General features: G+C 53.3%; 1 protein-coding gene across 4 annotated transcripts in view; it reads right to left on the bottom strand.

The window, feature by feature from the left end:
- The window catches only part of WDR64 (WD repeat domain 64), a 56019-nt gene extending 40675 nt beyond the window's left edge, over window positions 1-15344 (bottom strand). For 3 of the 4 annotated variants that reach the window (XM_029047130.1, XM_029047129.1, XM_029047132.1), the window contains exons 1-12: window positions 14656-14800; window positions 13980-14110; window positions 12426-12528; window positions 11167-11270; window positions 10769-10798; window positions 8977-9087; window positions 7716-7930; window positions 6659-6793; window positions 5303-5382; window positions 4172-4311; window positions 1845-1971; window positions 424-572 (exon numbers count right to left, since the gene is read on the bottom strand). In XM_029047130.1, coding sequence (XP_028902963.1) covers window positions 424-572; window positions 1845-1971; window positions 4172-4311; window positions 5303-5382; window positions 6659-6793; window positions 7716-7930; window positions 8977-9087; window positions 10769-10798; window positions 11167-11270; window positions 12426-12528; window positions 13980-14110; window positions 14656-14800 — 1470 coding nt within the window. Of the gene's footprint in view, window positions 1-423; window positions 573-1844; window positions 1972-4171; window positions 4312-5302; window positions 5383-6658; window positions 6794-7715; window positions 7931-8976; window positions 9088-10768; window positions 10799-11166; window positions 11271-12425; window positions 12529-13979; window positions 14111-14655 lie in introns of all 4 variants that reach the window. The other variant, XM_029047128.2, reaches the window with a different exon arrangement.
- Window positions 15345-16589: the final 1245 nt, after the last annotated feature.

Genomic DNA, 16589 nt, shown 5'->3' with positions numbered 1-16589 from the left:
AAACAGCGGAAAAGATCATTATTATTATTATTGTTCTCGTTATTATTATTACGTCGGGGGGAAGAAAGGGATGCTGAGATCAGTTCTCTGTTCTTAATTTACACTCCTCAGCCTTCTGTGGTGAAAGATAAAATGATTTCATTGGCCCAGGGGTTTTTTCATTTTAAATAGCTCAGTAGTTTCGTGGCATAACCGCTTAGTCTAATGCTCTGTCCACAGTGAGATCTCGACGAATACCATCCATCGACGGATTGGTTGTAGCTCGGCTTTTCCCACGGGAATTAAAAGGTCGAAAATAATTCCCAACCGCCAAGGTCGCACCCAGAAACAACCTCATCCTCGCCCAGTTCCTCGGTAATACGTGTGGAGACACGTTGCCTCCGTCTACCCTTTTCGTTCACGGGGGAGTGACCTCCTCCTCACCTTTATGATCGATTCAGAGCAGATAGTGAGCACCTGGTGAAAAGCCCGGTTATAAATCATGACATTGATGTCTCTGTCATGAGTATGTGGCACTTGTTTGGTGTCCTGGATCATGCGAGTTAAAGGATACATATCAATGACGCACGATCCTGTCCAGAAAAAGACAAAACGAAACAAAAAACACCGCCGAGGTTTGAGTTTGGGGTTAGTAGCCCTGGAGTTTCAGCTGGGCTAGAAGCCACAGCCCATAGCAACCTATACTTACTTGCACAATTCTAGACTGTAAACCCGGCGTGGGCAGGGACTGTCTCTCTTTATTGCTGAACCGTACTTTTCAAGCGCTTAGTACAGTGCTCTGCACCCAGTAAGTGCTCAAAAAGTACGATCGAATGAATCGCGGCTTCCCCCCAAATTATTTCCCCATCCTGTTTTGGGAAGAGGAAATAAAAGATTATTAATTGTACTCTTTAACTGTAAATAATTCGAGTCCCATAGTACGCGGCACTGGGGAGAGCGTATCGGACGGAGGAGACGTGGCTCAAATGCCCTCTTACCTTTCTCTTCCTTCTTTCCCCCCGTCCCCCTCCTTTTTTTCCTCCTATTTTTTCTCCTCCTCTCTTAATTGCTAGACTTAATTCTTAGGCATCATGGCTCCGCCCTAGTTCTCACGATACAGAAAGTATACCAGAAAGCAGAGCCGTCCTGCAAGCAAATTCAGTATTTATTGAGTGCCCCCGGGGTTCGAAACGCCGCATTCAGCACTTGGGATTTAAAAAGAAACCCCCCGAAACACAGAAGTGATGCATTCCCTGCCCACAGAAACACTCTAATGAATCAATCTATCAATCAGCGATTTTTTTTTTGGTATTCATTCAACACTTACTACATGCCAGACACTGTACTAAACGCTGAGGTAGAGAGAAGCTCATCGGGTTGGACGCAGTCCTCTTACCAGGTCAGAGCACTGGTTTAAAAAGTTGGGGGAGTTAGAAGGCTGTGAGCTCGTTACGGACAGGGAACGTCTGCTAATTCCACCGTTCTTTCCTCTCCTAAGGGCCGGAGAGGCAGCGTGGCCTAGTGGCTAGAGCCCGGGCCCGGGAGTCGGAAGGACCTGGGTTCTAATCCCCGATCCGCCACGTGTCTGCCGTGTGACCTGGGTCAAGTCCCATCACTTCTCCGGGCCTCAGTTACCTCGTCCGGAAAACGTGGATTCAGAACGCGAGGCCCCCCCCCCCCCCCCCCCGTGGGAGCTCGTCGGGGGCGGGGAGTGTGTCTGTTTAGCGTCGTGTCGTGGCGCTTAGTCCGGTGCTGTGCACATAGTAAGCACTCAATGAATACAACTAACTGATTGACGGAAGACCCAATCCCTGCCTTCAAGGAGCTTACAGTCCTAGTGGAAGACGTCGTTTAGGTAGCCTTACCCGTAACGAGCATGCCGTGAATCAAGTCGAATATCATCGCGTATATCTGCATGTCTCCTGGTCCTCCCTGGCTGTCGTGGAAAACCTGTAGCAGCGTAAGCGTCTGGATGTCCCACACTCGAAACACCTGGAGGACAGTGAATCTCTCAGCGCTCGACTCCGCTGGAGGCGATGTCATTTTCGGAGGCTGGATTCATCGCCTCGTCGAGGCTGGAGCGAACGGGACGAGAAAGGACCGGCCGAGGTCCGCTTCCAGACACGGGCCGTTGAGGGAGAACCCCAAAACGATGACCGTTTGGGAGAACGGATCGGGGAGGCGGAAGGTGATGAGAAAGTGGGAAGCGGCGTGGCCTAGCGGAAAGAGGCCGGGCCTGGGAGTCGGAGGACCCGAGTTCCGATCCCGGCTCCTCCGCCTGCCTCCCGTGTGACCTGGGGTGAGTCGTTTCACTTCTCTGCGCCTCGGTTACCTCATCTGTAACATGCGGATTAAGACTGGGAGCCTCTTGTGGGACACGGGGTGTGTCTGACTCGCTGATTTATTCACCATCCCCTCGCCCAGGCCCGCGGCACCTACGTACCCATCTGCAATTTATTTATTTGCTTTATTTATTCCCCTCTAGACTGTAAGCTTTCTGTGGGCTGGAAATCTGTCTGGTATACCGTCGTGTTGTACTCTCCCAAGTGCTCAGTACAGTGCCCTGGACAAAGCAAGCACTCAATAAATACGCTTGATTGACTGAATGACTTTATTATCTTCTATCCACCCCACGCGCTCGGTGCAGAACCTAGGGCCAATTATAGGCACTCAACGAGTACCACCCTTACCGGCCACGGCTATCCTTTCTAAAACTCGGCTATTGTCGTTGTTGTTGGATTTATGAAGTGTTTCCTCCGCGACAAGCGCCGCTCTAAGCGCTGGGACTCCTTCGAGATAAACAGATCAGACACAGTCCCCGTCCACAGGGTCTAAGAGGGAGGGACGACGGGCATCTTAGCCCCATTTTAGAGACCGATCGATCAGTGGCTCCGCATTTATTGAGCGCTTACTGGGCGCAGGGCACTGTACTAAGCGTCTAGGAGAGTACAATATAACAGAGTCGGTAGACGTGTTTCCTGCCCACAGTGTTCTTTGGAGAAGCAGCGTGGCTCAGTGGAAAGAGCACGGGCTTTGGAGTCAGGGCTCATGAGTTCGAATCCCGGCTCTGCCACTTGTCGGCCGTGTGACTGTGGGCGAGTCACTTCACTTCTCCGGGCCTCAGTTCCCTCATCTGTAAAATGGGGATGAAGACCGTGAGCCCCACGGGGGACGACCTGATTCCCCTACGTCTACCCCAGCGCTTAGAACAGTGCTCGGCACATAGTAAGCGCTTAACAAATACCAACATTATTATTATTATTATTACGGTCTTAGAGTGGGGAGACAGACATGAATATAAATAAGATTAACATTTATTCTTTCCGATTTCTTCCTCGAGCAAGATGAAAACGGATTTAAAATACTCCCGGGGCTGAATCTACAGGTGGAACCGGGACCTTGTCCAGTCTCCTCATCTCGTAACTACTCCAGAATTCAGTGGACTGCTGGGCACTTCAGTGCTTAATAGCGAACCTGATTAATGAAAAAAAAAAAGTTAAGCACTTTGTGCCGAGCACCGTACTAAGCGCTAGGGGAGATACAAGACGATCGGGTCGTTCCCTGTCCCATGTGGGGTTGACAGTCTTAATCCCCATTTTCCAGATGAGGTAACTGAGACCCAGTGAGGCTCAATGGAAAGAGCACGGGCTTTGGAGTCAGAGGTCATGAGTTCGAATCTCAGCTCTGCCACTTGTCGGCTGTGTGACCGTGGGCGAGTCACTTCACTTCTCTGTGACTCAGTTCCCTCATCTGGAAAATGGGGATGAAGACCGGGAGCCCCACGTGGGACGACCTGATCCCCCCGCGTCTACCCCGGCGCTTAGAACAGTGCTCTGCGCAGAGTAAGCGCTTAACAAATACCAGCAAACACCAAAGTTAAGAATAATACCTGTGGTAACCGTCAAGTGTTGACCGTGGTGCCGGGCACCGTTCTAAACCCTGGATTCAAGCAAACCGGGTTGGGCGCGGTCTCTTTCCCGCAAGGGGCTCACGGTCTCAATCCCCATTTTCCAGACGAGGTAAATGAGGCCCGGAGCGGTTAAGCGACGTGCCCCGGGTCACCGGGCCGACGAGAGACGCAGCCGGGATCAGAGGCCCCGTCCCCTGACTCCCGAGCCCGGGCTGCTCTGGCCCCTGGGCCGCGCTGCCGGACGAGTGGCGACGGAGGCCTCTGTGCCGCCGCCCGTTTTACCTTGGCGGTGGACAGGCTGATGACGTGCTGGTCTTTCTCATTGGTGACGATTTCGGTGATGCTGAACATGTGGCCCATGAGTTTGCCCACTGGCTTGGTGCTGATATTGGGATGCCATAGCCTGAGCACTTTGTCGTCGCCTGGAAAGCGCAACTCGGAGAAATGAGGCCCGAAAATCGCTCGTACTCCATCTCGTAAGCTCCCGGCGGGCAGCCGCCGCGTCTACCGACTCCGGTGTTTCGGACTCTCCCAAGTGCCGGACTTTCTACAGCCCACGGGTTCTAATCCCGACCCCGCCACGTGTCTGCTCCGTGACCTTGGACGGGTCACTTTGCTTCGCTGCTCGCCTCGGTCACCTCATCTGTGAAACGGGCGCTCATTTATTCATTCCATCGAATTTATTGAGGGCTTACTGTGCGGAGAGCACCGTACTAAACGCTTGGAAAGTAGGATTCAGCAACAAATAGGGACAATCTCTGCTCACAGCGGGAATAAACCGTGAGCCCCACTTGGGACAGGGACCGTGTCCTACTCGATGCGCTTGCATCCACCCTGGCGCTCAGTACAGTGCCCGGCACGTGGTAGGTACATTCATTTCACAGTCATTGTCCTCATTAGTGCTCCGCACACAGTCAGTCGTATTTATTGAGCGCTTACTGTGTGTAGAGCACTGGGCTAAGCGCTCGGGAGAGTGCAATATAACAGACACATTCCCCGCCCACAACGGGCACTCAGTGGATACCGCTCGTTGATAAAAAAGTAAAGTGAACGACACCATTGTCCATGATCCCAGAATCGATTAGCACTTAGTAACTTATAATGGAACTAATAAACGATGACACTCATTAGACTGTAAGCTCGCTGTTATGCCGTTATATTGCACCCCCCCAAGCGCTTAGTACAGCGCTCCATCGACTGTACGCAGAGCAGCAATAATAATAACTGTGGTATTTGAGCGCTTACTGCGTGCCAGGCCCCGTGGGAAGCCCTGGGGTGGATACAGGCGGAACGACCGATCTCGAGCGATCGACCGACGGCCCGTAAAGGAGCCGGTAACGCTAGCGGGCTCCCCCGCAAAAGAACCGATAAATGACGACCGCCTACAAAGGAGCCGATGACAACAGCCGTTACCTCCGGTGACGATGACGTTGGCTTTTCCGCAGTAGGTGAAGCTGTTGGCTCCTCGGGGAATAGAAAACTCCCTGACCGGCCTTGAGAGAGACGTGGAAAGGAAGTGAGTCTTTAGGGGAAATCACGTAGGAAACCCTCTCCGTCCGCACGGCCAAACCTCGCCCACGCGACAGCCGCGGTCCCGAAGATCATCACGCGGGTGGGAAGGGAGAGCTTTTCTCGTCGCCCCCCCCCCGTGTGGGCCCAGGACGGAAAGGGCACCGAAGCACGGCGCCCTGCCCGCAGTCGGCACTCAAGAGATACGACCGGACGGACGGGCCCGGCTCCAGCCCCCGTCGCCCCCCGGAAACGGAGTGGGCAGGGGCGGTGTTCAGCGGGGGGGCGAGGTGGCGGCTCCGCTCCCTGCCCCCTCTGAGGCAGTTTGGGTCCACCTGTCAGTCAGTCGTATTTACTGAGCGCTTACTGCGTACGAAGTGCTTGGGAGAGTCCGATGCAACAACAAGAAGGCACGTTCCCGGCCCGGAATGAGCTTACGGTCTAGAGGACACTTGAGGAAGTTTGTCCTGAAAAGGCACTAAAATCTGGGGCTGGCTAATGACTGGGAAAAATCCCAGTCTTTTAAACCTTGATGTGATACAAAGACAGACAACAATACAGATCATCCCGTCCCTACCCCGGCGCTTAGAACAGTGCCCCGCACATAGTGAGCGCTTAACAAATTCCATTATTATCATCAATGAATCAGTAGTACCTATCAAGAGGGGACAGAGCATCTACTCAGTGCGAAGCACCGTCCCACGCGGTTGGGAGATTACAACGGATGCCCGGTGATCTGAAGAAACCCATGGCTAAAAGAAAACGGGAGTATTTTCTTCTCAATAACAACTACAGTGTTTCAAGCAGTCTAATCACTTGTCCACTTTATACATTCAGTTGTCTTCCTAGAGTTGATTACCAGCTAATTCGTGTGTGACCGCTGTCTGTCTCCATTTTTTTAAAATGGTATTTGCTTAGCGCCTACCACGTGTGCCAGGAACCGTGCCGAGCACCGGAGTGGATACGAGATAGTCGGGTTGGACCCGGTCCCTGTCTCACACAGGGCTCATAGGCTTAATCCCCATTTTACAGACGAGGTAACTGAGGCGCAGAGAAGTGGATCGGTCGAGGGACTTGAAAGGAAAACGAGTAGGGGTGTGATCTACACACACACTCACAGCCCCTCTCTCTCTGGTGGATGTCAAGGTAGAAGATGGCAGGATTCTTCCAAATATTACCCGTCATCGGCAGAGCCTGCCCTCGGCCTAGATCGGTTGACGGTCGAGGCCCAGATGGAATTAATTACGACTTCATACTCACAGGTTGTCTTCGAGTTTCTGCAAGTTGTCCAAAACCAGCGAATGAATACTGTCCAAGGAGCAGGATCCAAAACAATTCAGGGCTGGGAGGTATTTGATTTTCATAACCCAGTCATTGTGTAATTTTCTCCTAATACTAGAGCCAAAAATAAAGCTGTTAACTACAGTAACCCTACATAAGCACTCATCACAGATTTACGCCTATTTCTGTTTAATACCGCTTACTGGATTAGCCCTTAACTTCAGTTTTCTAAAGGTGACGTCTTGCCACGGATCTTACCAAAGATTTGAGATTCGGGAGCAGCCGATTTATTTCTGCCCACTCTTAATCTCATCCGTCCGCCACCACCATCCCGTAAGCTCCCCGAAGGCAGCGACTGTGAGTTTTACCGCCGCTGTACTCTCTGAGGTGCTTTGGCACAGTGTTTCCACGATAAAAAATAAGTGCGTTCTTGAGCGCTTACTGTGTGCCAGGCGCTGTAGCAAGCGCCGAGGTAGGTACGAGATAATTAGGTTGGTCGCAGTCTCCGTCTCACATGGGGCTCGCAGTCTAAGTAGGAGGGAGGACGGATATTTAATCAACCGAGGGGCAGAGAAGTTAAGTGACTCGCCCGAGGTCACACGGCAAGCAGTCGGCAGAGCTGGGAATGGAACTCCTGGGCCCGTGCTCTTCCCACTCCGTAGGCGCTCATTAAACGCGACGGACGATGAGGATCGTAATAATAAAAGTAATGACGATGGCGCCTGTTAAGCGCTTACTACGTGTCAAGCACAAAGCGCCGAGGTAGACACAAGCTTATCGCGTCGGACACGGTCCCCGTCCCACACGGGGCCCAGAGTTCTAATCCCCGTTTTCCAGATGAGGTGACTGAAGCCCCGAGGAGTGAAGTGACTTGCCCGAGGTCACACGGCAGGCGAGTGGCGGAGCCGGGATCGGAACCCGGGTCCTCCTCACTCCCGGCAGCGATTCCGTCTCCTGACTCCGCCACCCTCACCCGAGCGTTTCGTGCAGCGTTCTGAATCGACCGGTTGACCGACCCACCCTCGGGATCACTTACTTCTTGAAGCTCTTGGCGTCCAGGACCTGCGACTGCAATTTCTTTTTGGTTTTCGACTGCTTGAGTCCGAAGTCGTCGCTGTTCAGAGCGAAGCGGTTGACAAACCCGCCATCGTCCCCCATCAGGATGTCATCCCGGCAGAGCTGGTCGGTCCCGGGCACCACGCAGACGCAGAGGAGACAGTGGTCCATCGGCTTGATGATGAAATAATTATCCTGCGGAAAGGAGGCGATTACCTGCCCTCTGCGATAGCTGAACTCTGCCCTCTACGTGGGCTACGGGGCTATTCCCGGACATCCCACTTCCCGGGGTTGCGGAATTGTCACCGAGCTGATTATTCCACCCCGGCTTGGCACAGAGTAATAATAACAACAACGGTATTTGTGAAATGCTCGCCCCGTGCCAACCGCCGTCCTAAGCGCTGGGGTAGATACAAGCTAATGGGGGTTGGACGCGATCCCCTGTCCCCCCCCCGGGCTCACGGTCCTAATCCCCGTTTGCCGGACGAGGGAACTGAGGCCCCCGAGAAGCGAAGTGACTTGGCCAAGGTCACGCAGCAGACAAGTGGTGGAGCCGGGATTAGAACCCAGGTCCTTCTGACTTCCAGGTCCGGGCTCCATCCATTAGGCCACGCTGCTTCCTAAACTTCCCAAGAATAGGCACTTAAATACCAACATGATGCTTACGGACCGTAATGCACTAGGCATATCCATTAGAGAAGAGGTATGGCCTAGGGGAAAGAGCACGGGCCTGGGAGTGGCAGGACCTGGGTTCTAATCCTGCTATTGCTATCGTTCTCGTCCGTCCGTCTCCCCCGATTGGACCGTCAGCCCGTCAGAGGGCAGGGACCGTCTCTATCTGTTACCGACCTGTCCATTCCAAGCGCTTAGTACAGCGCTCTGCACATAGTAAGCGCTCAATAAATGCTAGCGAATGAATGAATCTGCCAATTGGCCGGGGTGTGACCCCGGGCAGGTCGCCGAATTTCTCTGGGCTTCGGTTTCCTCAACCGTAAAAAAATGGGGATTAAATATCCGTCTGCCTCCTACTTAGACTGTGAGCCCCGAGACGGAGTCCAACCCGATTGACCTGTAACCTCCCCAGCTCTTAGCACGGTGCTCGACACACAGTAAGCACTCAATATAACGATGATGATAACAAGAGCACGCAAGCAAGCGCCGTTTGCTCTTTTTCCGTCAGCTCTGCCGAAACATTTCTGGCGAGAACTCCACTGGCTTTGACGCTTCCTTTCCTATGCTACCTGACTGTTTCCTTGGGCTTTGTAATCCCAGATGACGATGGTCCTCTCGGTGACGGCCACGATCCTTTTGAGCTGAGGGAGGTAATCGCATCCAGTAATCCAGGAAGTATCCTGAAGAAGCCAAAAGGGATTTAGAGAAGATGCATCATCATCATCATTATTATTATTATTATTATTAGAGAAGCAGCGTGGCTTAGTGGCAAGAGCCCGGGCTCGGGATTCAGAGTTCTTCGGTCCTAATCCCGGCTCCGCCGCTTTTCGGCTGTGTGACTTTGGGCAAGCCGCTTAACTTCCCTGTGCCTCGGTGACCTCCTCCGTAAATTGGGGATTACGACTGTGAGCCCCACGTGGGACAACCTCATCCCCCTTGCATCTACTTAGAACAGGGCTTGGCACATAGTGAGCGCTTAACAAATATCATCATCATTATTATTATTGTTGTTATCAATAAATAAGGGCCCCGTTGAAGAAGCTGCGCCTTCAGTAAGGCTTTGAAGGTGGAGAGAGCGGTCGTCTATCAGATACGAAGATAGACTTCGCATCTCCGGGGCGAGAGGTCGGCGGTGAGATGGACGAGATCGACCGTTGACAGATAGGTGCGAGGACAAGGACTCGATCCAGGGAGGGTCCGCGGGTCTCCGGGATCGTCACGTCAACAGCTCGAGAAGACACCCTACGAGGACCCGATCGAATGGCTCCACCAGCTCTGAGCCAGACCAGGAATTCTCTGGGGCGGCCAGGCGGGAAGAAGAATTCCCCAGCCCGCCGCCAACCTTGAGAGACCGTTCTGCCTCTTCTCCTTTTCGGAGACAAAAACGAGTCCGAGTCCCCGTGCGAGGGCTAGGAAATGCGGGGAACAGAATTTGAGAAAAGGGAAAAGAGAAAGAGAGAGAGAGAGGGAGGTCGAATCAATCGATTATTGAGCACGTCCCCGTGTGCCGAGCACTGCACTAAGAACTCGGGAGAGTACTTACAACCAGAGTCGGTAGACACGTTCCCTACCCACAGGGAGCTTCCAGTCTAGAGGGACGGCGGCCCAGCGAAAAGAGCTTGGGGCCGAGAAGCCGGAGACCTGAGCTACAGAACCGAGTTCTAATCCCGGTTCTGCCCCTGACCTGCCGTGTGACCTTGGACCAGTCACTTTTAGCTTAAAACGTGAGGGTAGGAATTGGATGTGTTCCCTCAGGTTCCCTAGGCTGGTTTTCGGAGGGAAAGCGGCGGATGGGTAGAATAGGGATTGAGACCGTGAGCCCCATGTGGGACAGGGACCCTATTCGCTTGTATCCACCCCAGCGCTTAGTACAGTGCCCGGCACAAAGTAAGTGCTTAACAAATACCACAGTTGTCGTTATTATTATCATTACCACGGACTGACTCGTGTGTCTCCCCGGTTCCAGGTACCATCATGGCTAGGACTTGTCCAAACTCCCCATCCCCCAGTCCGCCTCTCCCTCCTCCTAATAACTGTGGTACTTCTTAAGCGCTTACTACGTGCCAGACACTGTACTGAGCGCTGGAGTAGACGCAAGCTATTCAGCTTGGCCAAGTCCTCGTCCCCCACGGAGCTCACAGTCTCTAATCCCCATTTTCCAGATGAGGTAACCGAGGCCCAGAGAAGTGAGGCGACCGGCCCAAGGTCACGCAGCAGACAAGTGGCGGAGCTGGGGTCGGAACCCAGACCCTTCCGCCTCCCGGGCCCGCGCTCCAGCCACTAGACCGCGCTGCTTCTCCTGTCCGCCCCTCCTTCCGCCCTCCCTCCCTGCGGAGAAGGAAGAAGAAGAAAATGTCTTACCGTGATGTTGGTGGAGGCCTGAACCCTCATCTGTCAACGAAGCAGAGGGACGGCGGTCCGTTAGTGACGGTGTCCAAAGGGTATTTAAAGGGGGCAAAGGGGCCAGCCTGGCTCTCACCGCTCCCGGACTCCCAGGCCCCTGGCTCTATCCATTAGGTCGCACTGCCTCTCTACGGAGCACCGGGCATCATAAGCGACCCTAGGGCAGGGGAACCCAGGTGACAGAAATCTCCTTTCCCTCAAGCCCTCCCGATGGATCGGTGCCTATTACCCAATCGATACTCCCGCGAGGACGACGGCCCACTGGGGCGGGAGGGCTAGGCGCCCCCCAGACCCCCGGGGAGGGAGGGCGGGGCCGGACCGGGCGGTCTTGGGGGGTCGGGGGGGGGGGGGGGCACCTGGCTGTTAAACACCATGAGTGACCCTTTCTGAGAGGCCGTTATGAGGAAGTCCAACTGAGGCACCTTAACGATGCTCTTGATCACGTCCCGCCTCCTGCCACCTGGAAGACATTCATCCGCTCAGTCGTATTTACTGAGGGCTTACCGTGTGCACGGCACCGTACTAAGCGCTGGGAAATTACAATTCGGCAACGGAGACGATCCCTACCCAACAACGGGCTCACGGTCTAGGAGGAGGAAGACAGACGACCAAACAGAACGAGTAAGGAGGCATCGGTAGCAGAGACGGGCAGCGACACGACGGCGCTGTCGGCTCTCGGGCCCGGGGCTCCAGAGGTTTCCCCGGCTGAGCCGAATCCCCCCAGCTCCGCTAGGAAGCACGGGGTGCGCAACGTAAGGGCTCCGTAAATGCGACCGAAAGAATATCGTTCAACGATATACCGTAAATTATTTATACGAGTGCCTGTCTCCCTCTCTAGACTGTAAGCGCGTTACGGGGAGGGGACGGGGTCTGTTCATTCTGTTATATTGTACTTGCCCGAGCGCCCGGTACAGTGCATTTCCCCACAGTAAGCGTCTGATAAAAAATTTTGACGGATGATCGACTGATTGGGGCCCAGGGAACTGCCCCCCGACACGGCTAGAATTATCATTGCCGACCTTTGGACTCTGCTGGCCTCTGAGACACCATCTTGGTCACAGTCGATCAGTCAATCCTATTTATCGAACCCTTATCAAGTGCAGAGCATCGTACTAAGCACTTGCGAGAGTACAATACAACAGAATGAACAGACGCGTTCCCTGCCCTTAACAAGCTTAACGGCCTAAGGATAATAATGATGGTATTTGTTAAGCGCTTACTATGAGCCCAACGTTATTCTAAGTGCTGAAGTCCACTGGCCTTTCAGAAAACTCGGGTAGTCGGTCAATCGTGAGCGCTTACTGTGTGCAGAGCACTGTACTAAGCGCTTGGGAGAGCATAATACATCAATAAACAGACACATTCCCTGCCCACAGTGAGGATTTCCACCTCTGGGGTCCTTCAGTCGACAATCACAGCCTGTCCAGCTCAGTCTCTCTCACGAAATGATACGAACGTTTCCTCCCTCCCGTCCTGACAAATGGAAGATTTCAATTTGGTGAGTTCGGTCAGCTCTGGGGATTGACAAACCCCCAGCACGGCACTTGAGAAATAAATCCTGGGATGAATCTTAAAACCCACGTGGGTCGGATGGAACGTGAGCCCCACGAGTCACCTGAAATCACCACCCTCTGTTTCCGGGAAACAAGGAAAATAAAGTTTTCTTCGTCGAGCTGGGAAGTAAGGCTGTCACCTTCCTGAAGAAAATATCCAAAGATCTGAAACACAAAACACAAAGTAACACGGATGAAGTTTATAAAAGCAATCAGTCGGTTGTATTTGATAATAATAATAACGTTGGTATTTAAGCGCTTACTATGTGCCGAGCACCGTTCTAAGCGCCGGGGTAGACACAGGGGAATCGGGTCGTCCCACGTGGGGCTCACGGTCTTAATCCCCATTTTACAGATGAGGTCACCGAGGCACCGAGAAGCGAAGCGACTCGCCCAAAGTCACACGGCTGACAAGTGGCCGAGCCGCGATTCGAACCCATGACCTCTGACTCCAAAGCCCGTGCTCTTTCCATTGAGCCACGCTGCTCCTCTAAGCTGCTTTACTGCGTTTAGAGCACGGCACTAAGCCTTGGCAGAGTATAATACGGTCAGTGATAATAATAATGTTGGTATTTGTTAAGCGCTTACTATGTGCCGAGCACCGTTCTAAGCGCCGGGGGAGACACAGGGGAATCGGGTCGTCCCACGTGGGGCTCACGGTCTTAATCCCCATTTTACAGCTGAGGTCACCGAGGCACCGAGAAGCGAAGCGGCTCGCCCAAAGTCACCCGGCTGACAAGTGGCAGTAGACACTCTCCCTGCCCTTGAGGAGTTTACGACCTAAGTTTATGATCTACTGTGTGCAGAGCGTCGTACTGAGTGTCTGGGAAGAGTGTGATATAATCAGTCAACACAATGCTTGTCCTGAAGGAGTTTACTATCAATCAGTGCAGTATATTAATAATGTTGGTATATTTGTTAAGCGCTTACTATGCGCAGAGCACTGTTGTAAGCGCCGGGGGAGACACAGGGTGATCGGGTCGTCCCACGTGAGGCTCACAGTTAATCCCCATTTTACAGACGAGGTCACTGAGGCCCCGAGAAGTGAAGTGACTCGCCCACAGTCATACAGCTGACAAGTGGCAGAGCCGGAATTCGAGCCCATGACCTCTGACTCCCCAGCCCGGGCTCTTTCCACTGAGCCACGCTGCTTCTCGAGAGCGTAGTGTGTGTGGAACCCGATACCGAGCACCTGCTTTAACGGTACCTGTCGAACGCTTACTAGGTTCCAGGCACTGACTAAGCCCTGGGGTAGATTCAAAATAATCACGTTGGACGCAGTCCCCGTCCCACGTGGGGCTCCCAGTCTTAATCCCCGTTTTCCGGACGAGGGAACTGAGGCCCAGAGAAGTGAAGTGGCTTGCCCAAGGTCCCACAGCGGACAAGTAGGGGAGGTGGGATTAGAACCCAGGTCCTTCCGCCTCCCAGGCCCGTGCTCTACCCACTAGGCCAGGCTGCTTCCAAGACAGCAAATAGGCACAAGGGTTCCACTGCTAACTTGAGCCGTCCGCTGGGTTTATGAGCAAGGAAGGAAGGGGAAAGGTAGGGATTCAGGAGCGCGAATGCCGAATCTCGTTCCTTTCATCTCCAAAGGATAAATCTGAAGAGTTCTTTACCTCGCACCAATCGATCGGAGCTTCGGGGTTATTGGAGATTTTCCTGTAGAAGGCTTTCACATCCTGGCTCTTCACTTCGGGACCAAACAGAGCTCTCACCGTCTGGTAGAACTTATCATAATCGATGATATCTGCGTGGTAAAACGGATAGATTCGTTGTTTTCAAATACCAAAGGCCTCTGCTTCTCTTTCTATAATAATAATGATGACGACGATGATGGTATCTGTTAGGCGCTCACTATGGACCGAGCCCTGTTCTGAGTGGTGGGGTAGACACAAGGTAATCGGGTTGTCCCACGTGGGGCTCACGGTCTTAATCCCCGTTTTACAGAGGAGGTAACTGAGGCACAGAAAAGCAAAATGACTCGCCCCCGGTCACCCAGCAGACGAGTGGCGGAACGAGGATTGGAACCCAGGTCCTTCCAATTCCCGGGCCCGGGGTCAGTTAGTTAATTAGTTCTCACTCCTAATTCTATCCACTAGGTCTGATCCCTTGGCTACCTCCAGCCTTCTTGAACTCTGGATTTGCCCAGTCGTTCTTTATCCTCGAGCGTCGGAAGGGGAACGTGCCCGTTACATCTTCGTGCCGTACTCTGCCGAGCGCCTAGCACAGTGCCCCGCGGACTGTAAGCGCTCAATAAATACGACCGATTGGTCCACCCCGCGTCGATTTTACCTTCGTTTTTGATCAGCAGGCCTAGCCTTTCCTCTTTCTTCTGCACCACGGTAGCCTCCACCAACTTCTCAAACTCCGTCAGGGCCCTCTTGAAATCGTCGCTCTCGGAGACGAGGCTGGCCCGTTTCTCCCCACTGACATCCATGGGGACTGCCGGTTTCCGATGGAAACTGGGAGCGGAGCGAGCCTTTCCACGTGGAAAACCCGTCTCGTCGGCGTCCCTCTGGGGCCCCCGCCACCCCTCTGCCTCCCTGCCCGTCCCTCCGTTCGCTCCGCTTCCGATCTTAAAAGTCCATAGTTGGGAGGAGGTGAGATTTGATTCCGGGAGCCGGCGGGGAGGATGATCCGGAACTGGCAAATGAACTGGAAAGTCGCTGACCTTATAGTGACCCTATTATGCCGTTTCCCTAAAGCCCTCACGACATCACAATGCCTCACCGACGCCTCAACCGCTCCCCTGAACGGCGAAAGGCGGGAGCCCCAAAATGTCTATTCGGATTGATTTTCTACCGGCCGATCAACGGTATCTATTGAGCGGAGTTCACTGGACTAAGTGCTTGGGAAAATGCTACGGTGATAGTGACGATGATGGTGTCCGTTAAGCTCTATGTGTCACGCACTGCTCTAAGCACCGGTACAAGCTCATCAAATGGGCCACAGTCTCTGGGCCACGTGGGGCTCGCCGTCTTAACCTCCGTTTGACAGAGGAGGGGACTGAGGCCCAGAGAAGCGAAGCGACTTGCCCAGGGTCACCCAGCAGACAAGAGGCGGAGCCACGATTAGAACCCAGATCCTGACTCCCTGGCCCGGGCTCTATCCATTAGACCGCCCTGCCTGTGCAGAACGCTGCACTAATCCCTTAGGAAAGTACAGTATAATAGAGTTGCCCCCGTAGAATTTAGATTAAGCTCCTTCGAATGAAAGCTTCTTGGGGGGCTGAGACTGTGTAGCGGTCTTGGTTGCAGTAATAATATCTACTGAGGACCTGCTGGGTGCAGAGCACTGTTCTAAACACTGGGAAAGAATACTTGGGGGGGAAATCAGACGCGGTCCTTGCCCCCGGAGAGCTCATAATTTAATAACATCAAGCGAGGAGAAGGGATTGGAGACAACGGGGGACTGAGCAGCAGCTTGACCTCCTGGAGAGAGCCCGGGCCCGGGAGTCGGAAGGACTTGGGTTCTTGTCCCGCCACTCGTCTGCTGGGTGACCTCGGGCAAGCCCCTTCACTTCTCTGGGCCGCAGTTCCCTCATCTCGAAAACGGGGATTTTAGACCGTGAGCCCATGTGGGACAGGGACAGAGGCCGACCCGATTAGCTTGTATCCACCCCAGGGTTTAGAAAAGTGCTTGATAGAGAGTAATCGCTTAACAAATGCCATTCTAAAAAAAAAGACGCATAAAACGAGTCTCCGACATCAAGCAGAGGGAGCGTGGTCTGGTGGAAAGAGAGTGGAAAGAGAAGACAGTCACTCGCTGGCCTGGAAGACAGATTATTTACAAACAAAAGGTAAAGGAGAAAAAAAATGAGGATAAAACAGAAAGCAGCGGTAATAATACTAATGTTGGTATTTGTTAAGCGCTCACTATGTGCCGAGCACTGTTCTAAGCGCTGGGGTAGACATAGGGGAATCAGGTCGTCCCACGTGGGGCTCCCGGTCTTAATCCCCATTTTACAGATGAGGGAACTGAGGCACAGAGAAGTGAAGCGACTCGCCCACGGTCACACAGCCGACAAGCGGCAGAGCTGGGATTCGAACTCATGAGCCCTGACTCCAAAGCCCGTGCTCTTTCCACTGAGCCAGCGGTAGCACGCCAGGGTGAACGAACTAAATAAAATACATATATACATAAATGCTGAGAATCCATCTGTAATTTATTTGTGTGGGTCTCTCTCCCTGGATGCTTTCAGCAGCATCGATGCAGCCCAAACTATG

This window comes from Ornithorhynchus anatinus, chromosome 19 (assembly GCF_004115215.2).
Source record: "Ornithorhynchus anatinus isolate Pmale09 chromosome 19, mOrnAna1.pri.v4, whole genome shotgun sequence".
NCBI lineage: Eukaryota > Metazoa > Chordata > Mammalia > Monotremata > Ornithorhynchidae > Ornithorhynchus > Ornithorhynchus anatinus.
Note: the sequence above shows the minus strand (reverse complement) of the source record. Positions and strands in the feature narration are given on the sequence as shown.